A 26024-nucleotide genomic window follows, 5' to 3' on the forward strand; every position below is an offset into this window, starting at 1 on the left:
ATGAGGCAACAGTGGTCTTATGATACAATAGACCAGTTGGATTTAATAGGTATCTACAGGACAGTACATCCAAAAACAGCAGAATACACATTCTTCTCAAGTGCACATGCTAGGCCACATGCTAGGCCACAAAACAAGTCTCAACACGTTTAAGATGACAGAAAGTATATCAAGCATTTTTTCTGACCACAACAGTATGAAACTAGATATCAATTACAAAAAGAAAAATGGGAAAAGAACAAACATGTGAAGACTAAACACCATGCTACTAAAAAAACCAATGGGTCAAAAAAACCCCAAAATACCCCAATGAGTCAATGAAGAAATCAAAGAGGAAATCAGAAAATACCTCAAGACAAATGAACATGGAAACACAGCACTCCAAAATCTACAGGATGCAGCAAAAGCATTTCTAAGAGAGAAGTTCATAGAGATACAGGCCTTTATCAAGAAACAAGAAAAATCTAAAATAAACAACATAACCTACCACCTAAAAGAATTAGAAAAAAAAAGAACAAACAAGGCCCAAAGTCAGCAGAAGGAAGGATATAATAAAGGATTTATAAATTGAAGGATTTATTTCAAAGAGGAAATAAATAAAATAGAGAACCCAAAAATAGAAAATATCAATGAAAACAGGAGCTGCTTTCTTTTGTAAAGGTAAACAAAATTGATAAAACTTTAGCTACACTCACCAAGAAGAAAAGAGGAGAGGACCCAAATAAAATAAGAAATAAAAGAGAAGAAAAGCAACTGATACCACAGAGATACAAAAAATCAGAATAGAATACTATGACCAATTATATGCCAACAAATTGGACAACCTAGAAGAAATGGACAAATTTCTAGAAACATATAGCCTTCCAAGACTGACTCACAAAGAAACAGACAATTTGAACAAACCTGTCACTAGTAGTGAAATTGAATTTGTAATAAAAAAAAACTTCCCAGCAAACAGAAGTCCAGGACCAGATAGCTTCATGGGTAAATTCTACCAAACATATAAAGAAGAACTAGTACCCATCCTTCTCAAACTATTCCAAAAAAATTGAAACGGATGAAACACTCCCAAATTCATTCTACAAGGCCACCATTACCCTGATACCAAAACCAGACAAAGATACTACAAAAGAAGAAAATTACAGGCCAATATCTTTGATAAATATAGATGCAAAAATCCTCAGTGAAATATTATCAAACCAAATCCAACAATATACAAAAAGGATCATACACCATGATCAAGTAGGATTTATCCCAGGGATCCAAGGATGGTTCAATATCTGCAAATCAATCAATGTGAAACACCACACTAACAAAAGAAAAGATAAAATTACATGATTATCTCAATAGACACAGAAAAAGCATTTGACAAAATTCATCATTCACTCATGAAAAAACTCTCATCCAAGTGGCTCTAGAGGGAACATATCTCAACATAATAAAGGCCATTTATGACAAGCCCATAGCTAACATCATACTCAACAGAGAAAAGTTAAAAGCCTTTCCTCTAAATTCAAGAACAAGATAAGGTTGCCCACTCTTGAAACTTCTATTTAACATAGTATCGGAAGTACTAGCCACAGCAATCAGACAATAAAAAGAAAAGGCACAGAAATTGAAAGGGGAGAAGTGAAACTGTCACTATTTGCAGACGACATGATACTTTAATATAGAAAACCCTAAAGTCTCTACCCAAAAGCCATTAGAACTAATAAATGAATTCAGCAAGGTAGATGATACAAGATTAATATACAGAAATCTATTGCTTTTCCATACACTAATAATGAACTATCAGAAAAAAGTTTTCTCTTTTCAAACCAATCTCTTTTAAAATCACATCAAAAAGAATAAAATACCTAGGAATAAATTTAACAAAGGAGGTTGAAGACCTATACTGTGAAAACTATAAAACATTGATAAAGGAAATTGAAGATGATACAAAGAAATGGTAAAATATCCTGTGCTCTTGGATTAGAAGAATTAATATTGTTAGAATGTCCATACTACCCAAAGCAATCTACAGATTTGATGCAATCCCTATCAAAATACCCATGACATTTCACACAACTGCAACAAATAATCCTAAAATTCAGATGGAACAACAAAAGACCCCAAATTGCCAAAGAAATCTTGAGAAAAAAAGAACAAAGCAGGAGGTACCACCCTCAGACTTCAAACTATACTATAAAGCTACAGTAATCAAAACAGCATGGTACAAAAAACAGGCACATAGATCAACGGAACAGAACAGGGAGCCCAGAAATAAAACCACACACTTATGTTCAATTAACCTATGACCTAGGAGGCAAGAATATACAATGGAGAAAAGACAGTCTCTTCAAGAAGTGGTGCTGGAGAAACCGGGCAGTTACAAGTAAAAGAATGAGACCACAATATTTCCTCACACCATATACAAAAATAAACTCAAAATAGATTAAAGACCTAAATGTAAGACCTGAAACCATAAAATTCCTAGAAGACAACATAGGTATAACATTCTTTGACATAAATTGTAGCAAAAATTTTTTGGACCTTTCTCCAAAGACAAAAGAAATAAAAGCAAAAATAAACAAATTGGACCTAATTAAACTTAAAAGCTTTTGCACAACAAAGGAAACCATCAACAAAACAAAAAGACAACCTACAGAATGGGAGAAAATATTTGCAAATGATATGACTGACAAAAGGTTAATACCAAAAATACATAACCAGGGCTTCCCTGGTGGCGCAGTGGTTGGGAGTCCACCTGCCGATGCAGGGGACACTGGTTCGTGCCCCGGTCCAGGAAGATCCCACATGCCACAGAGCGGCTGGGCCCGTGGGCCATGGCCGCTGAGCCTGCGCATCCGGAGCCTGTGCTCCGCAGCGGGAGAGGCCACAGCAGTGAGAGGCCCGTGTACCGCAAAAAAACACAAACAAAAACAAACAACCAGAAAAATACATAAACAGGTCATACAACTCAATATCAAAAAACAAACGATGAGCAGAAGATCTGAATAGACATTTTTCCAAAGACGACAAGCAGATGTCTTACAGGCACATGAAAAGATGTTCAACATCACTAATTATCAGAGAAATGCAAATCAGAACAAAATGGGATATCACCTTACACCTGTCAGAATGGCTATCATCAAAAAGCCTACAAATAACAAATGTTGGAGAGGATGTGGAGAAAAGGAAACCCTTGTACACTGTTGATGCGAATGTAAATTGGTGCAGCCATTATGGAAAACAGTACAGAGGTTCCTCAAAAAACTAAAAATAGAACTGCCAAATGACCCGGCAATTCCCTCCTGGGTCTATACCCAGAAAAAATGAAAACACTAATTCGAAGATACATGTACCCCAATGTTCATAATAGCACTATTTACAATAGCCAAAATATGGAAGCCACCCAAGTGTCCATCAACAGACAAACAGATAAGAAGTGTTATAAATATATATATATACAATGGAATATTACGCAGCCATAAAAAGTATAAAATTCTGCCATTTGCAGCAATGTGGATGGACCTAAAGAATATTATGCTTAGTGAAATAAGTCAGACAAAGAAAGACAAATATTATATGATATCACTTACATGTGGAATCTAAAAAATAACACAAATGAATGTATATAGCAAAACAGAAAGTGACTCACAGATATAGAAAAGAAACTAGTGGTTACCAGAGGGGGAAGGGAAGAGGGGAGGGGTAAATTAGGGCTATGGGATTAAGAGATACAAAATACTCTGTATAAAATAGATAAGCAACAAGGATATATTGTATAGCACAAGGAATTGTAGTCATTATCTTGTAATAACTACTAATGGAGTATAATCTGTAAAAATACTGAATCACTATGCTGTACACCTACAACCAATGTAATGTTGTACATCAACTGTATTTCAAAAAAAAAAAAACAAAATGAGGTACTTCACACTAGAAACTTTTAAAACATCTGTGAAGCAAATCCTTATTTTCAATACCACAATTGAAACTGGTCCTCAATGTCACTAGGCTTGGTCCCTTTTGAAGTTTTATCTGACTCTGCCTTTTAGAAGCAGAATTTTAATATTCGTAACAGACTCAGTTCATCAAGGAAAAGAAAACTACATATCAATAATATTTGCTATTTAAAGAGAAAATGATAAATGGTTCTATTTTCTTCCTCTGTGCTTACAGAAATCTCATCTGACTCATATTCACACATATCCGTTTCCTGAGAAAGAGAGGGAATATAATGTAACACCTGAACACACTGCAATTTCTTGTTACAATTACATCTTTAAAGGGCTTTTTGCCAAGAAAACTGGTTTAGCATGTTCATTTTTGATGTTTTGGTGTTCATTTTTGCATAAAGTACATAATGTCCAATTTAGTATTTTAGAATAAACTGATTAGCAAGTTATTTTAATAATTGTAAATGCTGAGGTTAGTAAAAGAAAAACTCCAGCTTCAGATAGGCTGACCTGCTCTCAAAATAATAATGTAGGACCTATTCCTTAAGGTTTATTATGTAATAAACAGAAAGTAAAATTGGTTCCTATATTCACATCTATGCCATCTTAAGCCTCCATACTCACAGGGTCATTTTAATCAAACATTAGGATTATCTAGCACCATCAGAGGCATGTTTTCTGAAGTTATAGGTAAGCCACCATAGCTTCTTTCCATTAAGTCACATTAAGTTCTAGTTCATTCCATCTTTCCATGTTCTTCTCAGTGACAAATATACATCAGTGTGACTGCCATTCACATGGAAGTAAAGTTATATTTTAGCAAAATGCTGTTCCAAAGCCCCATACACTGACTCCACGGGAATGAGACCTCATAGACAGTAAATCATCATACCCAACTGAGTAAGTCTGATTACAGTAGACAAAGGGGAAATGCAGATACTTTGTTTCTACTAAAAACCTTCTGTCCAAAAAGAAAGAAAGAAAATCTTCTGTCCAAAAAGAAAAGAAAATACAAAAAGAAAGAAAGAAAAAGAGTAGAACAAAGTTCTCATGGCGTATTTATTAAATGAAGATCTTGGTGGGAGAAGGCAGACCACACTCATTTAATTGAATTGCATGTTGTAAGTGAACTCTGCTGCTAGGTAAAAACTGTATAGCTTGTGGAATTTCACCAAAAGAAAAAAAGAAAAAGGTTCCAAATCTTTATATAGAATGTGAGGCTTGCCTAATTCTTAAGCAATACCACCTGCTTTCATTCATAATGCAAAGAATAAATGTGAACCATACTTTCAGTGCATTATTCTAAAACTGGATAATTTAAATTCCTTTATTTATTAAACAGGCACTTGACTTAAGGCAGCACTTTGGACATCATAGAAGATGTAACAATGAATCAGAAGATAGGACCCCTGTCCTCAAAAAGGTTACACAATTCTAAGGGAGAAAAAGTGTGGGTGTGTGTGCCAAATGATGTCAAGAGAGTGTGTGTAAAACGATGTGATCAATACCCTTGGACATTTAGAAGAGAAGTAAGACTTTTAAAAGAGAAGATGAGGGAAGGTTACATTCAGAGAGGATAGGGTTAGAATTCAACTACTATTGAAGGGATACCTGAACAAGCCTGAGAAGAAAGGGGCCTGAGCAACATGGGAAAGCACTGGGAATCCTGAGCCCAGATCAGCTACAACCTGAATAACATTTAGGGCACTAGATAGAGATTGATTTCAAAGGGAACTGCAGGTCAGAGTGTGGAGGCCTTGAACAGCAGGCCTGTTCAAGAATTCAGACTTCATTCAATAGGCGGAGGAGAGTCATAGAAGCTTTTTAAGCTGGGAAGTATGTTTATCAAAGTTGTACTTTGGGGGAATTAGTTTAGGTGGTTGACAATGGCAGGAGGAGAGGAGAGACCAGAGGCAGGGAGGCCTGATCAGGTTATCGCATTGGTCCAGTTGTGGTAGGAAGAGCAAGGGAGGGATGGACATGGGAGACACTGCAGGAGCAGAACAAACAAGATTGGAAGATTGGAAGTGGGAAGCAAGAGAGAGGGACGATTCAGTGATGACTCAGATTTGAAGCCTGGGTGGTTGAGGTAACAGAAGTCAAGAGGACAATCTCAGTTGAGAGGGAAGAATGAGGAAATCAGTTTGAGGCCATATCTAGATGGCAGTTAGAAATACAGGGCTGAGGAGTTAGTTCAAAATTAGTAGATTATAGATTTAATAGGTAATAGATATAGATTTAATAGACAATATATTTTAGAGTAATCTACACGAGAGGAAAAGCTGAAGCTATTTAAATAGACTCAACAAATACAACACAGACTATGTTAGACTTCTAACATAAATAAATAATTGAATATTTGTTTATATCAAAAAAACTGCCCATAGTACTTGTATCCTGTACCATTGTACCATTGTAAGATGCAACACTGGTTCAAAATTAAAACGAAAAACAAAAAACCTGACACTATACAAGTAGCTGGGATGGGAGGTTTGCGTACAGAAACGAACAAAACCACAATGATATATGGCATTTTACAAATTCATTCCTTGGAACAAATTTTCATCACTGAAATTTGGAAGTTAAAATACTAAGCAAATCTACTCAAATTATTTGTATCCATTCAAACTAATTTCTCTTTTCCTCTGAAATCAACATTGTTTTCTGGATAACCATCAAGAATATGTATTAGCTACCATTAAGAATAATGCATTTCATATGAGTACTATTCTCAATCTTGATATGAAGATTAATAAATACATTCATATGTTAGAATGCTCTTAATTGACCCCATTTGTGACTTTCAAGCATACCTCCTTATCCTACTCTACTTTAAACTATACTACCTTTATATTGAAGTGTTTAGTAAGGATTATTTTCAGTGTATTCTCCAAGCCTCACCTGGTCTGGGTTTCTCTGGAGGGCTGAGTTTCAGATGTTGGTCTTCGGATGAAAGGCTCACGCTGATGCCATACAGTGGATCATCCAAGAAAGAGGGCCTTTTCAGTCTCCCAATGCCAAGAGTCTTTGACATAAAATAGTCTTTTGTGTCACCAATAACCTTGTCCTCAGAAAGCTGGAGGCATTTCATATTCTTTGCTTCAACGACAAGAGCTTCTGACATAAAATGCCCAGTCGAGGCTTTGGTCAGATAGTAGCCTCTAGATGTTTCACCTTCGGCATTCTCAGGCATATTTGCGTCTTCCACCTCAGTGCTTTTGACCTTTGTTTTTGACTCATCTAGTGACTCAGAGAGAATAGATCTGGAAAGCTGGGGCAACTCAGGTGTTATATCCTCAATGTCTTTCTTTTCTCTTTCTGAAGACAGTCTAATCATGGATTTTTGTTTAAGTGTGCATTCATCCAGAAGACACCTTAACTGTTCCTCAGAGAGAAGTGATGTTGAATCTAACTGGTGAAATAAACCAAAAGTTTTCATAGTCAATTGATTAAGTAAACACATTTAACTTTGGTAAGCTTCCAGTAGTGTAGTACAAATGCAAGTAACAGGAAATCTTTTACTCAAAACACCCAAATAACAAAACCATTCATATTAAAGTAGCCAAAATTGCAGGGGAAATGTACAACATGCCTAGAGAATAAGTTTAGAATCAATCACACATACTAAGATCCAGATAAAAGTCCCACAACAGGGATGGAAATGAACTGCAGCACCAAATTAACCACTAACACTCCCTCTACACATAGAAGTACCTGGAGCTGAAATGAAGATATTAGAAAAGCACCTTCGATTTTATCAGTCTTGGGGCATCAAACAGGGTAGTAAGTAAGCAGCTGTTTGATAAATAGCCAGGAATCCTGCCATAATCTTCAGTAGGTGTTTCTCTGTTCCCACTATTCCTTGGTGTAAACCCTATCACCACCCAATTCCTATATCAGGCAAACAGGGCAGATTCACCTGCCCCTGGGGATTCACCAATCCTATGTCTGTCTACAACTTTCAGTGGACAATACTACCAAAGACAGAAAAGGAAGAGTGAAGGGGTGGTGCATCCTGAGATGTGTAGTTGCTTCAATGTTACAGGCCTAGACAGAGGCCAGAGACATTCCAATAGCAGTGCATTCTGGGAAGAGGATTTGATCATACACATTTAATCTCCGCTTGTAGATGTTATCAGGGCTGATTGTTTCAACCAAGATCTTAAGGATTTAAAAATATTTCTTCTCTTCCAGTGATGCTCTCAGGAAATAAATCAAACAGAAGTACAGAGCTATGTTCTATAAGAATTCAACTGAACAGCATGCCACCTGAATTGCAACAATGTCAAAAAGAACGTGATTGAAATATATTGAAAGACACTGAAAAAAATTTCTCCTTCTTTAAAGAATCAGCACTGTCCCTGATTTACATGGTGGATTATCTAGGACAACACTAATCCTCCTTCACAGGGGAATGAATTATCTGAAAACAAGAAATTCCCATAAGAAAACCTAATCATGAATTGTAATTGCCTTAATTTCTACTTCAGTAAATTAAAACAATGCTGTTGGTCTACTTTGTAGGACACAGTAAGAATTAACCAAATATTCTGCATGTATAAAGTATTGGGGCAGAGCTGTTATTAGAACTAGTATATTTAATTCCCCATTACTGTGCAATGCTTCTAATGCAGCTAACAAAAAGTAGTACATTAAACAAATTTTGTATCATGCTTTTAAAAAATATTATGTGTTTTAAAATTATATTTAACTTCCATATATTAAAAACCAGTTTTCATAGTGGCGAGTACCATTATGAGTTTGAGAGTAACAAGAAATTGTCTGGGAATATATTCTTAATAATCACCTGGGATTCAAAATTCAGGTAAATCACCCTAAGGTTAATATGCACATCAAAAAAAAATAGGTTGAATTACATATTAGCAAATCCTACTTTTAATCACTAGACATTTCATGCATCCAGATGCATAGGAGCATTCCCTTCACCCTATTATGTAAATGTAGTCAACTAGAAAATGAAGGCAGCCCTTATATGGTGCTAGATAACTAAAATATACTTTCAAAATCTGCATATATAAAATTCCTTATAATGAGTAAACAATTCCCTAGGATTTAGAAACCGTCCACTGAGTGTCATCCTCAGCAAACATCCAAACCAAAGGCTTAACATATGAAATTTCCAGACCCTAGAAAAAAATCAGTCCATACTAGAGCAAGAGCGTGAAGGATTATGGAAGGAGGTCTCTGGGAGGGGCGGGGAATAAAAGAGGGGGAGGTGGAAGATGGGTAGATCATCTGATATGTTTGCTCATGTCCCCAAATAATATTGATAGGATAGATGCTTGGAAGTTCTGAAGACATATTTTGCTAGACACACAGAAATTTAAGTAAAAGGAAAAATAAAGCAATTATGAACTCTGGGGAAAACAGAAAGCTAGTTTTTCAGATAGATAACAGAAAATTAAGCAAAAGAAAATAAGATAATTATAACTCTAGGACAAACAAAAAAGTTGTACAAGAAAGGATACTATAGTATACTACTTGCTTTTGCTGTAAATGATGCTTTCACAGTCATCATAATATAAATAGTGATGACTGGGATAACCAAAAATTGTGATTTAACTATTTTGGAGAAGTGGTAGGAGAGAGAAGGAATGTTTGGAGTAACAATGTGAAACCCTTGGCTATAATTATAGGAAGTCAATATATAATTGATATAACAATACAGTACCATCATATTATTGATATGAAATGTCAGGTCATTGTAAATTGATATAAAACTGATCAATTAGGAAGGCAAGCTATTAAGAAATAATATAGAGTTAAAGCAGGGGAAACCTTCTAAAGGAATTAAAAGGGGTTGACTCTGGAGAGCAAAACTAAGAAATGGGGAAGAATGGGCAAGGAGCTATCATTTTTGTTTAAAACATTTTAACACAACTATTTATTTTATTACTATAAGTATAATTAACTTAAAATAAAATATAAAAGTGATTTAAATGCATTCAAAAATTTTAAATAAAATTAATTTAAAAATAAATATCTGGGGCTCTCCTGGTGGCACAGTGGTTAAGAATCCACCTGCCAATGCAGGGGACACAGATTTGAGCCCTGGTCCAGGAAGATCCCACATGCCACAGAGCAACTAAGCCCGTGCGCCACAACAACTGAGCCTGCGCTCTAGAGCCCGCGAGGCACAACTACTGAGCCCGCGTGCTACAACTACTGAAGCCCGTGCACCTAGAGCCCGTGCTCCACAACAAGAGAAGCCACCACAATGAGAAGCCCACGCACCCCAATGAAGAGTAGACCCCCACTCACCTCAACTAGAGAAAGCCTGCGCACAGCAATGAAGGCCCGATGCAGCCATAAATAAATAAAATTATTTTTAAAAAATAAATAAAAAAATAAAACTCTGGAATATTAAAATGAAATTCCCAACTGGCTATATCTTTGGGCATCAGAAGCAGATCCAGGTTTCCTGCAGCCTGAAGTTTATGTGATATTGGAGCAGGGGAGGGTACTTCTTTAAGAAAAAGAATACAAAATTACAAATAGAAAATAGGTATAAAAGTGAGTTTTTCTTCTTTGGAATGTGAAAAAGATCACAAAAAATTAATGGGGGAAACATCAAGTCCATCTCTTACACTATCTCTTTAGGTCATTTACCAGAAATGCTTATGTTTCCTGACTGCAACCTAGCTTCCTCTCCCCACTCAAGGTTCATACAAGAGAGGGTCCCTGAAGCTTAAGCTTCACTGGTTTCACAGTAAATCTTCTGGGTGCTCCAAGATAAAGCATAACACATTTGAGTCTGTATGTACACAGAAATAAGCTCAACTACAATAACCCTGATCCTCTGGGGGAAGCAGCCCAATGGGAAAGAAAAGACTAGAACTTGGGCTTCAGTTCAAGCTTTGCCACCTTGTGCGTATCACCTAAGGGACCCATTTACTGCAGGTGTGAAAAAAGGAATTGAAGAAGATGATCTCTACGTTAACTTGTAGCTCTAAAATTGCTTTTTATGAATAACTACTCTAAAATTAAAAATACATACTAGAATAAGCTGTTCTATTGCACCTCAGAATGTCACCTGGGTAGAATTTATGAAAACAATAACAAAAAGAGAACTTTAATTCTTTAATTTCTTCACAATACCATCTTGAACTCAAAAAATAACTAAAAATTCTCTGGTCTCAAAACATTGTAAGTACAAGTAAACCAAGTATATTAAGCTCTCAAATTAAATTAATTTCATTACAGTGTTTCTGGGTGGTAAGACATCAGAACCTTCAACACAAGCCATCTTTCTCACCTTTTGATTCCCTGCAGAGTCTTGCCCACAGTACATGCTCAGTAAATCAGTGTTGTGGAAGGTTGCTGAGTGTTTTGAAATGGCTAAGTACTACATTAATATAAGTTATTTACAAATGCGGAACTGGACTAAATGGGGCTTATCACAAACATCCCTAATGACCCTTGATAGGTCCAGAGCCATAACCCACACCTTTCATCCAGATTGATTTCAAACTCTGAACTAATTAAGCTCTGTATCTCAACGACTGACTCACCGTGCAAGCACAGTCAAGTAACCATCTGTTCAAGTCTTTACCTCAAAGTATTCATCTTTCGTGCCAGCTCTAATTTTCCAGTATTTCATAAACAAGTTATTATTCATGCTATTCCTGTCGTTCATGAAATTCATCATAGTGCATCTCAGTCTTCATTTTTCCAGACCAGAGCCCAATCTATTTTCTCTCCTTCTATGAAAGCCCCTCTTTTCCCATCCTCATTTAAATAGTCTTTTTATGGATCTTCTTTCTTGTTTTAGCCAAAACACACGTACTCTGTAGTCATAGAGTAAATGTATTGGATTTTCTCAACAGGAAAAAACTATAGAACACTTGTGGTGTTCGTTCTCATGCATCTTGCTGGTCTTGTTGGCACCCCAGGTGATGTCGTACAGAATAATAAAAACTAGCATTTACTAAGCACCTACTTTGGGCCAGATACTGCCCTATGCATCTTACATGTATCAATTCCTTTAATCTCCATAACAAACCTATGCAGTAGATACTATTGTTATTCCCATTTTATAGATGAAGAACTGAGGCAATGAGAAATTAAGTAATCCATCCTTGGTCATACAACTACTAGGTGGTGGGACTTGAATCCAGATAGTCTGGGTCCAGAGCTTAAATGCCTTACCTAGTCTCTCATTGTAAATGAGTTCTTCCTCTACCATTCTCTAAGTATCCTTTTCCCAACTGACATTCACTTTTCTGTCCATTCCCTCAGATATTAAAAACCCTTCCTGTAGATTATTTCGCTTAACTTTGGATTTTATTACCCCAACTACCTCAGCATCTTACACAGATTTACACGGTGTCCTCTACTTCAGCTCACTTCAGAAAAAAAAAAAAAGACAACCCCACCTCCATTCACAGGGTGCCCACTGTTTATACTTCTCCACCCATAGAAATACCAGTTTGGTGTAGGAGCTAAATCTGATGGGGAATGTAACTTGTAATTGCTGGTAAGGGATCACAGGCTGTGGATTACCTGACCTTCATCCCTGCCTCCCCTCCTATGCTAGGTATGTGGAGTTTCCCCGGCCATAAAAATCTCCACTCATTTGGTACTGGGTTTGTTGACAAGGCAATCAAGATTTTATGTCTCTGGTGCAGATAACCAGAAAGTCAAGTATTACAAACTAGCAGAGGCAATTTTGTCCTTTGATGTAAGCTTATGTCTGATGTTGGGGTTTTTTTTTCCCCACAAACACTAAGTTCCTAAAGGCCCACCCTATAAAGCCAATACATTTATCACAAGTGAGAAAATGGTGGGAAGCCAGAAGCCCTAAATGATTAACAGCAAGAGTGTGGATATAAATTGCTTTCAATGACATCAAGTTCTACTTTAAAATAAACAGCTAGAAAACACCCCACCCTTTGCTTAATTACCAATATATAAGTTTACAACTCTCTGCTGCAGCCACTGCTGGCAACACTTAAGCAGTAGTTTAGTCAAGGTTTTTTAGCCGTTAGGGACAGAAATCCTTATCTCAAAAAAACTCCCCAAAACAGGGTAGGCTACGATGAACTCCTTTAGCTTTCGCTTGTCTAGAAATCTCTTCATCTCAGGCAGTAGAGGTGAGTGTTGATGTAGGATCTAAGAAGTCACCTCATGGATACCAATAAGCAGGAAATGAAGTATCAACAGGCCTGTTGGGGTCTGGAGATGAGAAGCCCCCAGGAACCAAAGTCATGTGCGTCGTCGTTCTCTTACTGAGTCCCTGTGGTCTCTTAACTCACTGCTTGTCTGATGCATGCTCCTCTCTGTAAACCAGCTTTCTCTGCTTATTAAAGGTTTCTGCTCTCTCACAACCTCAGCTTGCCCAGGTAGCATGAGTTAACTCTGGTCTGCAATCAGCATGACATTAAGAGTCTGTCACCCACCAATGACTGACAGTGGTCTCTATGTCTATTAGCTCAAATTTTCAAGCAAGATAAACTGGTTGGTCACTGACCAAATGACGGACTGAAATGTCAGTTTCAAGTGTTTCCCACTAGTCCAATCACCTGTGGTGAGGGTCACATAGTATGAACTTGGCCACTCAAGTCCATGCTTTTGGGTAAGGGGGATTTCCCAAAGAAGAAGGCATGAGCAGAGCAGGGACCCCAAAATAAATCTACCACATTGCTAAACTAGAATTGCTATTAAGTACATAACCAATAGAAGGGACCTGACACTTAATGAAGTTTTATAGCCAACTAAAGGATTAAGAATCAAGGAGTTGCCAAACGTCACCTATCTCATTCAGTCTGAGCACTCACTGAATAGCTAACTGAGATATAAAAGTAGAATTACTTGTCAGAAAATATTCACTTGTAGACAGAATGGTAAGACTTCCAGGTGGACTACAGAACAGCACTTTCAAGTCAATATGCTCCTAATCAGCTCATATGAGCTCAACAGAGTCACATCACTTGTGGTTCTTAAGAGTAAACAAGCCTGAAAATGATGGGGGTAAGTGATTAGTGTTCCTCTGAATGTCTGCATCAACAAGGATACACTGCCAAGGACTCACAGAAGGAACAGGCTTATTAACCCTTCCCCTCCTTAGCTCCTTCCCTCCCTATCCTATTCTTCGCCCTTCCTTTCTTACACTGAGGCTACCCCAGTCACACAGAGGCAAGTCTGGCAGGTACGATGCTCTTCAGAGGTCACAAAGGTCCCGGCAGCCAGGCAAGATCTGGCATATTTTTACCCAGAATAGTCAGAGGTTGTTCAGCCAGAGGAGGCTCTGAACTCTAGTCAAAAGGTCACTGCCAGAGAAACTATGTAAAACTATGTAAACCTGGCTGAGGCCAGGTTGTAAACAGGAAAATGAGTCAGCCCCCAGGTCAGAAGCTGGAGGATCTGTGGATAGAATAACAGTGTGTGAAATAGGTCAAGATGAGCGGCTCTGAAGTGAGTTCATAAATGTCGTGATGGTATTGGAAGTCCGCTTTTATGCGGGGCCTGCCATGTCAAAGTAACCATGTAGCAGCATAGGACACCCCCCTTGCCCAGGCCACCTATCTTCCCCGAATGACTAGGAGAGGCAGGGCTTGGAAGGGTTTGCCTGATGTGTTTGCTCCATGAAAGGCTGCTGTGCCCATGAGCATTCGGTGATGGTTCTTCCCAGCCTAGGTGCCAGAGCTGGTATCCATGACATCAGGCTTTCTGTTTCTAAGAGGACAAGAAGGGTGGGATGCCAGCAGGATCCCAGTGTATAAAGGAAGGGTGGGCATGGATGGGAGGATCTAGAAGCAGCGTATGGGATCCTCCATTCCTCCAATTTGAAAAGGGGCCAGGAACTCAGCTTTAGTTGATGACATAGTCAGAAGGGTGCAGATGAGCCTGGAGGACAGCTAGATCGACTTCACAACTTCAGTTTCTAAAAGAATGATGGGGGAAAAGGGCTCTCATTTTTCCATTCTGGGGGGAAACTATCACTTGAGCATTGCCAGCAGCTGCTGTTTTTTAGCAGTAGAGACAGCAGATCAACTTCAATCAGATTCCCCTTGTTCTGAATGAGTCACTGGAATGGCCCTTCTGTAACACATCTGTCACTTCCTTGCCAGAAACAAGGCTTGGGTTCCAGCTCTGCAGCTGGAAGGAGCCTGGCACCCCTGTCCCACATTCTCCCAGCAAAACAAAGCTTAACCAGGAGGTTTTCAGAAATGAGGTGAGCCAGTTTGTACACAGAGCATTTCTTCTGGTCACAGGGGGCTGGAGCACCCACCCACCTACCCACCCAGCCCCCACTCCCTGGGGAAATATATCCTGTATGTTACTTTTTGAACAACTAATTCTCACTGCTATGCAAGATGGCTAGTTTATCGGATAGTAACAGTTATGAAAATCATTTGCACGGTCTTCTCTACTCTCAGTTTGAAGTTTATTTTTACTATGTAGAGGTAAGTTGGGTCAGAGGAGGTCATGACGGGGTCAGAGTCAAGAGAGCCACTAGCTATTTAAATGCTTAAACGTGGGCCAGAGTCCAGATCAAGCTTCACCCTTTTGTCGGAGGTCAGCTGGGACATGAGTCAAGTTAGAGCGATACGGTATCATCAGAAGAGATAACCGACAAGGACCTACTGTACAGCACAGGGAACTCTGCTCAATACTCTGTAATAACCTAGATGGGAAAGAATTTGAAAAAGAATAGGTGCATGTATATGTATAACTGAGTCACTTTGCTGTACACCTGAAATGAACACAACATTGTTAATCAACTCTACTCCAATATTTAAAACTAAACTAAACTAAAGAACCCCGGTATGCCCACAGGGCTGCAGAACTCTAAATACTTCTCTTGACATCATGTAAACTTCCCATTAAGGAGAAGGTGACCTCAGAACTGTCTCCGGGATCTTCAGCATGCGCTTTCTGGGCTAGCCTAGAAGCAGTGGTGCCGTGGTCACCACAGGACCATCCCCAACAAGGGCTCATTTAAGGTCAGGTCAGGCGAGGATATCCAACAGGAGTTAAGGAGGATAACTGATCACAACTCACACCCAGCCCAGGAGGACACGGAGGAGGCCACCTACTGGCGCTGAAACAAAGTGGAGATACAGCATGGCCTAAAAGGTAGTACCTCACCTCACACGGCCTGTCAACGGATCGAACAAAGCCTCCAGGCTCTGACCAAGAGGACTTCTGCTTTCCAGAGACATGGGCCCTCGATTGGTGATCAGTGCCACATTCATCAGCTGCTCTGAGGACAACTCTTCTGCCTTTTGCTGTGCAGTGTCTCACTACGGTAGCATTATCTAGATGGCCCCAATCAGAGAGAACCCTCAGCTGGACCCCACCTGTCGCCAAGCAGGACCCGAAGGGACCTTCCCAGAATAGGACTCCCCCACGCCCATGTCCTCCGCCTGCCTTCTGTCTGTAGAGAAACTCTACCAAAGCATAAGTTTAATCAGAGACATGAAAAAATGCAGAAGCGAAGGAAAACAGACAGGACCAAATAATAATAGTTTACCCATTAAACAAAGTCAAGGACCTTTAGTTCCTCCTCAAGGGCTTTACAGATAATACTCTGAGCTGTTTTACAGGTACTGATGCTCCCATCAGATGGAGGAAGTGAACTGTATGCTGCCACCAGCGCATAGATCCCAGATTGATTGGAACCACAAGGTTGATGATGTTGACTTCCTATTACCTCACCTCCAACCAATCAGAAGAAGGTCCACGAGCTGATCACACACCCCACAACCCCCCTCCCTCACCCTCTCTTTAAAAACCCTTTCCCTGAATGCCTTCGGGGAGTTCGGGTCTTTCAAGCACTAGCTGCCTGGACTCTTTGCTTGGTGCCCTGCACTGAACACCGCACTTTCCTTTGCCACAGCCTGGTGTCAGTAGACTGGCTTTACTACACATGGGCGAGCAGACCCAGGTTTGGTTCAGTAACACACCCACATAAGTGAGACCCCTCAGAGAGATGCCCAAACCTGGGAACTGGAAAAGGAAACTGAATATTTCCCTGAATGGACAAGAAGTTTCCTAGCAGCACAGACAAGCCCAGGGGCCATGCTGCACTGGCATTCAAATGCTCCAACATGACCATACCCGGTTTATCCATCACCCAGAGCTGCGCACCTGCCTGCAGCTGGGCTGAGTGGATCTAACAAGGCTTGTGCTGCCCCCAAAGCTGTGGATCCAGGTATCGCTATTGATGTCACTGCCACGCCCCTCCTGTCACCCTCAGGCACATCATGCCCCTCTTGCCTCTCATCCAGGACTTCCCTATTGCTGCTGAGTTGTGACTTGCTAATGAGGTGTGAGATGCTCAGCTGGCCACTTCTAGGCTTGTGCAAATCAGTCAGCCCTTGGAGTAGACTTTGACCAAGAGGGGAGAGGAACCAGTGGGTAAAATCCTTCCCCTTCCTCCTCCTGGAAGGACTGCCCTGAAATGTAGTCCCCCATATGGATTCTCTCTGAAGGTGTCCCCCCAAGATGAAACAATCAGCGTTGTCGCCACCCCTCCCCATTTCTGCTTTTCTGGTGTTGCTTTAGCCAATTAAGTGGCAGCCTGTGAGTTTCAGGCTCTGCTCTTCCAGACTGAGACAGTCACAGTAAGCAACAGCCTCCAAGTGCAGGCAGGGCTCTGGAAGTGGCAGCTTGAGCTGCACACAATGAGCCTGGGAGCACTGGGCCAGCAGCTCCACCCCAGCCTCTATAAGCTGGTCAAAGGCTCCCAGGGCAGAGCTGGCTGCATGCAGACATTGCAGAGCTATGGCCAGCACTGTCGAGATCCTATGAGGCAAAGTAATGCTTTAGGATCCTTGGGGCTCATGGCTTAATAGCTGGTTCCTACTGCCACTGCTAGATGGGAGCAGCAGAGCACTGCCCAAGGGATTGGCTCAAAGGAGAAAAGCCCTTGGAGTCCTGGGAGGACATCTGCCCAGGGCAGCCAGAGGGAGGTAGCAGAGCTGGAGGGATTATATGAATTGGAGCTAAGGGGAGACAGCCCAGGTCATAGCTTAGGTTTGAGTGTCAAGATAAACAGAAAAAAAAAAAGACAAACACGAGGTGTAAAAGTGGCCATGGAATGGTGTTCCATACCAAGTCACATCCACTGCAAAGACAGAGGAGGTCTGCCTTCATTCTGGGCGGGCAGAGTTCAAGACCAGGCCAGAGCTCTAAAGAAAGTTAAACAGGAACAGACCCTACCCTGTCAGCAGCCACTGATGGATCAAAATGAAGGGCTGGGGAAGCCGTGCAAATACGTGACATTCCTCTACATCTTACATGCATCTCCAGCATCCTTTCTCCATGTTGTTTTCCCACAGCCATTGATATTTCATTTGGTAAAATGCCCCAAGTTAAGTGTCCCCTAGGCTGCATGTTATCTTTTTGAAAGACAACGAAAAACAAAAAAACCCAAAAAACAGAAACCCCCAGGTGGAGAGGAAATACCCTTAACAACAGCATAGAGTAGGAGATAGAGGCTGCCGTTTCTGAGTTTAAACCCCAGCTCTCTCACTCCTAGCTGTTCCATTCCATATTGGGCAGAGTATTTGATCTCTCAAAACTTCAAACGTCTAAACTGTAAAAGTGAAACAACAACTTGCTGACTCCTAACAACTGGTTGTGAGGAGTACTAACAACTAACAATATGCAAATGAGCATGAGATACATGCGTGAGGCTGCTAGCACCGCACCTGATGCAGAGTAGGGAGGATTTCAATCAATGCTGGAACACCGGGAGGAACACTACGCTTGAATGAGAAGCAGTAGTGGCTAGATGACCCAGTTACGAAGTTATCGACTTAAGTCTGTATGTTCCAAGTTCCAGTGGCCCCTACGTAGCACTGAGGGTCTCTCTGGGGTACCAGGAATAGAGCTTTGCACATCATGTCACAACTAACAATCTGCAATGAGTGAACTGTCCTGTATACTCTAATGGATTCATATGGGGCTACAGCAACCATCAGGTGCCAGGAGAGGACACACACGAGGGAAAGGTTGGAACATGAATCTTCGTCTTCCCTGCAGGAAGCTTACGCTTCAGGGCAGATGCTATTAAGTCTTCAGTACCAGAAAGTACCATAGCAACCAAAAAGGACCAGAAAGGGGCTGGTTTCAAGACACTTTTATAATTGCTCAAAATAATCAATGTCAGGACTCAAGATGAATTTTGTGAAGCAGAGGAATGTACGTGAAATGCATTTATTTCATGCACAGGACACTTATCCTTTTCACCAATGTCCCCTCCTTGCTCTGCTCCCTTCCCTAAGGCATCTGAAGACCCCATGCTGCCTCCTCAGCCCTCTCCACCTGAGCACACATTCCTCAAAAAGTATACTCAATTCCAAACCTTTTTTTTTTTTTTTTGGCAGTACGCGGGCCTCTCACTGTTGTGGCCTCTCCCGCTGTGGAGCACAGGCTCTGGACGCGCAGGCTCAGCGGCCTTGGCTCACGGGCCCAGCCACTCCACGGCATGTGGGATCTTCCCGGACCGGGGCACGAACCCGTGTCCCCTGCATCGGCAGGCGGACTCTCAACCACTGCGCCCCCAGAGAAGCCCCCAAACCATTTTAAATGTCCCACTGCCCTCACATCAAAACTTACCTGTTCTGAGATGTGTTTCCTCATTACTCTCCCTCAGACAAAGAGATCTAGGTCCATCTATAATCCTCCCAAGGAACAAGCTCAAGTTTTACAGGAGCTTCTTCAAATCAGAATGACTTAGTCCAAAGACATGATTCTACGAATGGGAATCCGGGCCCCACAGCTGGATGGTAGACGATATTTGAGAGATACCATTTTTAGCAGCCTCAGGGAAGCCATATAGTGAGACCTAGTCTAGCTCTACAGATGATTGGTCCTGTCAAATCTCATCAGATCTGATTTTCCTCTTGGGTGTAAATCTCGCACCAGAGAGTTAACTCCACGTTTAACTTGTTAATCAAGGAGAGCTTTTTCTGGTTACAGACAGATGACCTGTAGCTTTTCCCAGAGTTAAACAAGTGCTCCTGAAGCTTTACCCAGTCTAGACATGTATCTGAAACATCTAATTACCCCTGTATAGCCTGCATGGCACACAACGCCCGACGTCATTACATAAACATGAAGCTCCCTACTAATATTGCTGCTCAGTGAACTGTCCTTTTACATTTGCCAATCTGAAAGTGAAATCATGCTACCACTAAGAATAAGGATAGTATGCTGTGAACAATGACTGCCAAGTTTTGCTATGACGCAAAAATTGTGGGAGTTAAATTCTCTAAGAATTAAACAAAAAATCTACGCAGTGAACTGGATCCAAATTCATAAGGATCTAAATTGCTTGATGCATATTCTCTCTGAATTTAATTCTCCCTTCCACATAGAACAAGAGGCTATATGAAAGGGATAACTCTTTCCACCTCCCTGGTTGTCAGGTCCTACATTAGGCAGGTGACCAAACCAGCCCTGGTCATTAGTTAGTTGCACTGAGGTTGGGGTGTGGAGTTGGGGTATGGATAGAGTTTATATAAAGTCAAGGACCATCCACCATGTACCAAGAATGCTGACATACATTATTCCATTCCATGCTCCCAACTACCCAATGAGGAGAACTGGGAAATCATTCTCCACATTGAACAGATAAGGAAACTAAGGCTCAGAGAAATTAAGTATCTTGGTCCAAGGCCCAGAAATAATAAAAACTGAAGCCAGAATGTAAACCCAGAGCTTTTCATACCCTTACTCTTCACACAGATGCTCAGAAGAGTTGGTTAAGCTCCATTTTCCAGGAGAGGCGCTCTGGCAGCAGCATGGTACCATGACATGCCCCCTCCACACTCTATTTTACATCTGAAAATGTTATAGAGCAGGACAGCCTAATAGAGTCCCTTCCACTTCATAAACCTGAAGCAGAAGTATGAACAAGAGGTCCTTCCACTGGCTGACAGCTGCCCCCTGCTTCCCCCAAACCTGGAATGCCAGGTTATATCAGCACAGCACCCGCTTCGTCTGCCTTCCCTGATAGATGTTAAGTTTCTCAAGACTGGGACGGGGTCCTCCCCACCTCTGTGTCACCATGTCTGTGGCACAAGAGAGACACAAGGCAACGTTTTACTGGCTATACGAAACTTTCTTTGGGTGTTCCTCCACCTTCTACAGTGGCACTCACTCTATAAACTAAACTCAGTGGTCTCAGTCTGTCCTTCCAGGATACAGCCCAGCCCCTTCTCTCCCCTGTGTCCTGTTCCCTCTGGACTCTGCTCTCTCAATTTGGCTTTGGAAGGTAATGGTTTAATGGATTAATGAACCTTCACTGATTATTTGGGAAGACCAGATAACAATGCCTTAACTCCTAAAGAATTCCCAAACATTTCAGATGCCAGCAACGGTAGTCAGACAGACAAGTTGGCTGAAGGAAGAGGATACTTCTGGTCCTCTCTGTATCACCCTCCACAGGCAATGACTCACCCTAGCTGTGGATGCCCCCTCATCCCCACCAACTTCAGGAATTTAGTTCCACTGACCAAGGAAAAATGCTTCAGATTCACAAAAATTCCCAAGTGCAATAAAAAGCCTACGCTCTGGGGCTTCCCTGGTGGCACAGTGGTTGAGAGTCGGCCTGCCGATGCAGGAGACGCGGGTTCGTGCCCCGGTCCGGGAGGATCCCACGTGCCGCAGAGCGGCTGGGCCCGTGAGCCATGGCCGCTGGGCCTGCGCGTCCGGAGCTTGTGCTCCGCAACGGGAGAGGCCACAACAGTGAGAGGCCCGCGTACAGCAAAAGAAAAAAAAAAAAAAAAAAAAAAAACTTTCTAAAAAAAAAAAGCCCACGCTCTGGACCTATGACTGTGATATTCACTACATGTTTGACATAGAGGTTTAATTTGGTCTGCCATGAAAATAGAACTGAATAATAATCACAGTCTTCGTGGTTAGGTTTAATTATGGAAATCTACTCATGTACTTATACAGAAAGCCTCACAAGCATGGCAGAAAACCATTTCTTTTTATAAATATTTATATGGAAAGAGCCTTCTGAAAAGCTTCTTTATTAGTAAATAAATACTTCAAATAAGCAAGGCAAAATAGGGCCCCCACCTTTCATAGGATATATTTTCTAATCATGTCATATTAACATTCTCTCTTTTGATTTCCAGTGATAGGCGAGGACAAGCTCCAGCCTCTGCTCCAGGTTGGGGTGCTGAGTCACTTATTTAGAATGGAATATGCAGGGTATCCAGACGGACAAGTACAATCCATATTCAGTGTGGTGGTATTGAAAACACCACCTAACTGAATATGTTAAAGTATCCTGGCTGAAGAAATAGAAAAAAAAAAAGCAGTAGAAGCTTTATATCTTTGTACTTTCTGATTTTATGATATAGAAAACACTGTCCCTGGAAGTCAGACAAAATAATGAACAGCCTTTATCTCCTTTTAATCAAATTTCAAATTAATGTTTTAACTTCAAGTATGCATGGTAAAAACACAATTTCCCCTAAAGCAGTTAATAGTAATTAATTTAAGGATGATAAGCTGAAATACAAAATGCATTTGGAAAAAATGGAAACACAGGGAAGTAGATTCATATAAGTGCTTCCATTTGCTGGATGTAAATTCCCTTACTATAATTACCGTTTTTTAATGTCCAAAATCTTCCCCACATAGACCATCCTTGTAAAATGCCAAAACAACTAACTTAATAAATCTAGTTTTTTAATTATTAAAATGCATTTTAGGGCTTCCCTGGTGGTGCAGTGGTTGAGAGTCCGCCTGCCGATGCAGGGGACACGGGTTCGTGCCCCGGTCCAGGAAGATCCCACATGCCGCAGAGCGGCTGGGCCCGTGAGCCATGGCCGCTGAGCCTGCGCGTCTGGAGCCTGTGCTCCGCAACGGGAGAGGCCACAACAGTGAGAGGCCCACGTAACACACACACAAAAAGAAGCATTTTAACTGAATTCATTAGTTAATAAAGCCAGTGACTTTTTCATGACTAACTTGTTAAAATTAATTTTGTACTTATAAATTATTAGTCTATCAATCCATAGTAGTAATATAATTATCATCCCATAACTAACTTACCATATTAAAATTAATAATATATAACTGTGAAGCCAGTGGAAATGAAAATCTTTACATGTAGTTAATTACTTTAATGAATACATGAAATTGAAGATTCATTAGGGATTTTAATACTCTGTTTCAAGACTGAAACCACTGTACATTATCAATCGAGTTTATTTCAAATACATTTCATATTTAAAAGCTAGATATTAAAAGATTAGATGTCGGTTAGCATCATCTTCATGTAAGCTCAAACACTACAGTTGGTTGCCACACATACTGAAAGGACTGTACCAGCAGAGTAGACCACTGACATTCCTAAAAGATCTAACCTCTTTTAGAGAGACTCACATGATCCCCAAATTTACAAATACAGAAATATATGTATGGGCTCCTGACTTTCCCTTCAGTTCATCCACAAGCTCTACCACCCCATCTACCAGAATCTATACCACATGCCCTGCTGCCCCTCATCCCTAGATGAACTCTCCATGCTTCTCTCTCTGGCCAATCTCTCCACTTGTACATGACAGATAACCCCTTCTTGCCCACTCAAGGTCATTGCTTTATCAATTCTCCCCACTCTCTTCTGCATCACCATGTTCCCCTCTCTCTCCAGAATTATTCCTATGAGCATACAAAAAGTTTGTTCTTCTTCCACCTTAAGAAAACACCCACCTTTGACCCCATACCTCTCTCCACACATCACTCCATTCTCTCATTTTCTTTACAATACAATTTCTTTAAACGGTCTTGATGTCATCAAATCCCTCCCCCTCTAATGTCTCTTAAGCTCACTCCAAACAGGATTTAGTCCACTCCATCCAAATTGCTCTTGTCCATGGTACCAATGTCCTCCACATTTCTAAAGCAGTGGTCAATTCCCGTCTTACCGGATCTCTCAGCAGTGTACGACAGCTGATGACTCTTCCCTTGGCTTCCAGACCACTGCTCTCTCCTAACTTTCCACCTTCTTTACTGGCTGCTCCTCCGCTGCCTCCTTGGCTGGTTTTTCCTCATTTCCCCAACCTCTTTACCTTGGGGAATGCCCCAGAGCTCAGTCCTTGGATCAATTCTCTTTTCTACTCATCTCACTACCTTGGTGATCTCATGCATCTATACAGGGTTAACTCGCAAATCTGTACCTCTTGCTTGGACCAGTCCTCTAACTTTAAATTCATCTGTCCCACTTCCTTCTTAACATCTCCACTTAGATATGCAATATGCACCTGAAATTTAACATGTCCGAAGCCATATTCTTGATCTCACCCTTAACCCTGCTCCTCACACAGTCTCCATGTCAGTTAATAGCAACTCCAGCTTTCCAGCTGCTCAAGTGAGAAACCTTGAAGCCACCCCTGGTTCCATTCTTTCTCTCACACCACGTCTACAATATATCTGGAAATCTTTTTGGTTCTACTTCGAAACATATCCAGAGTCTAACTTAGTCTCACTTCCTCTGTGCTATCACCCTAATCTATCGTCATTTCCCACCAGATGCTGCATGTCCTCCAGATTGCTCTCTCTGCTTCCCCTTGCTGCTCTATTGAGCATTCTCAACCCCGAGAATCCGATCAAAAATGTAAGTTACACCACTGGGTGCTTTTCTACTTAGAATCCTCCAATGGTTCCCAGCTTCCTCAGAGTAAAAGCCAAACTCCTAGGAGTTTGGTTCCCCTATCACTGTTGGGTTTTTATCTCCTATTTCCCTCCTCATTCACTCCATCCAGCCACCCTCACTACCTTGCTGTTCCTTGAACATGAGGGGCATGCTCCTGTCTTAGGGATGTTGCCCTTGCTGTCCATCTTCCTGAAACAGACCACCTTCCAGATATCTTCACAACTTGTTCCTTCGTGTCTTTCAAGTATTTGTTCAAATGTCACCTTCTCATGGAACCCTTCCCTGACCACCCTGTGGTCAACAGCTTCCTTCTGTACTTCCACTCCTGATGCCCCTTCCCTGACTTATTTCTCTCCATACACAGCACTTCCCCTTTTTACATTCTCTATAATTTACTTGTGTTTTGTTGCCTGCCTCCTTCCACGAGAATGCAAGCAAAATGTGGACAGACGTTGACTGCTCATTTCATGACTCTATCCCCAGAGCCTAGAAAAGTATCTTGACATAGTAGGAGCTTAACAAAATTGGGTTAATGAATGAAATACTTTTTCTTGGAGAGGTATGTGCTGCACCTGTATGTGCTCATACCATGACTTAAGCACCCTTTTTTATTCTCTGGTAAAATCTGATCTCCTACTTGATGAGTGATATTCGCACTATTTGGAATCTTTGCTCAAATAATTTGATGAATCACTTTTTCTTACTTCTGTTGTCATAGTAGTATCACAAACCAATATGTTTCTTTTGGACAGTCTAGTGTTTTTAAATTGTTTTAATTGAAATGCCTTCAAGAAGAATGTGTATATTCTCTAATCTGCCAGGACAATCCTTCTCTCTACTGTCCTACCCTCAACCATCTCATACATTTACATAACCTTCCTGCTCTCTGAAGGAATTTCACTTAGCAGCACCTGCATAGAGCTTATTATAGATTTCATAAACTAGCCCCATTTCCAAATGCAACTTTTTACTTTGATTTGTCAACAATTCCATTTTTTGGCCAAGAACCATAACTTTCTCAAACTACTTTTCCCTTTATTCATTTCCATCACCACATCAGCATATGATCCTTTCAGGACTATTTCTCACAACAAAATAAAGTATCTATAACACGGTGAGAGTTACTTTGTCAGTGGTAAGGGACAGAGAAAGGAGTTTCACTGTGGTGTGGATGCCAGCAGACTGCCTAGATTGTCTCCTTCCTGCTAGTACACACGTTATCTTACACCAAGACATCAGTGGTACCAGCTATATCCTGCTCTTCAGATCCTATTAGCATGTCACAATATATTGAGCTAGCATGATCTCCTGTGTGATGAGCAACAACCTTGTGGACAAAATGGTGTCACAGTGCCAGAAAGGAGGCATCACCCACCCTGAGGCAAGACAGTGATTATGCTGCTCCTACCAGATAAAAGCAAACTGTTTCTAGAGTA

General features: G+C 40.9%; 1 protein-coding gene across 2 annotated transcripts in view; it reads right to left on the minus strand.

The window, feature by feature from the left end:
* The window catches only part of FSIP1 (fibrous sheath interacting protein 1), a 203776-nt gene that overhangs the window by 9042 nt on the left and 168710 nt on the right, over window positions 1-26024 (minus strand). For both annotated transcript variants that reach the window (XM_079914495.1, XM_079914494.1), the window contains one exon: window positions 6843-7353. In XM_079914495.1, coding sequence (XP_079770621.1) covers window positions 6843-7353 — 511 coding nt within the window. The remainder of the gene's footprint in view (window positions 1-6842; window positions 7354-26024) is intronic.

This window comes from Stenella coeruleoalba, assembly GCF_951394435.1.
Source record: "Stenella coeruleoalba genome assembly, chromosome: 2".
NCBI lineage: Eukaryota > Metazoa > Chordata > Mammalia > Artiodactyla > Delphinidae > Stenella > Stenella coeruleoalba.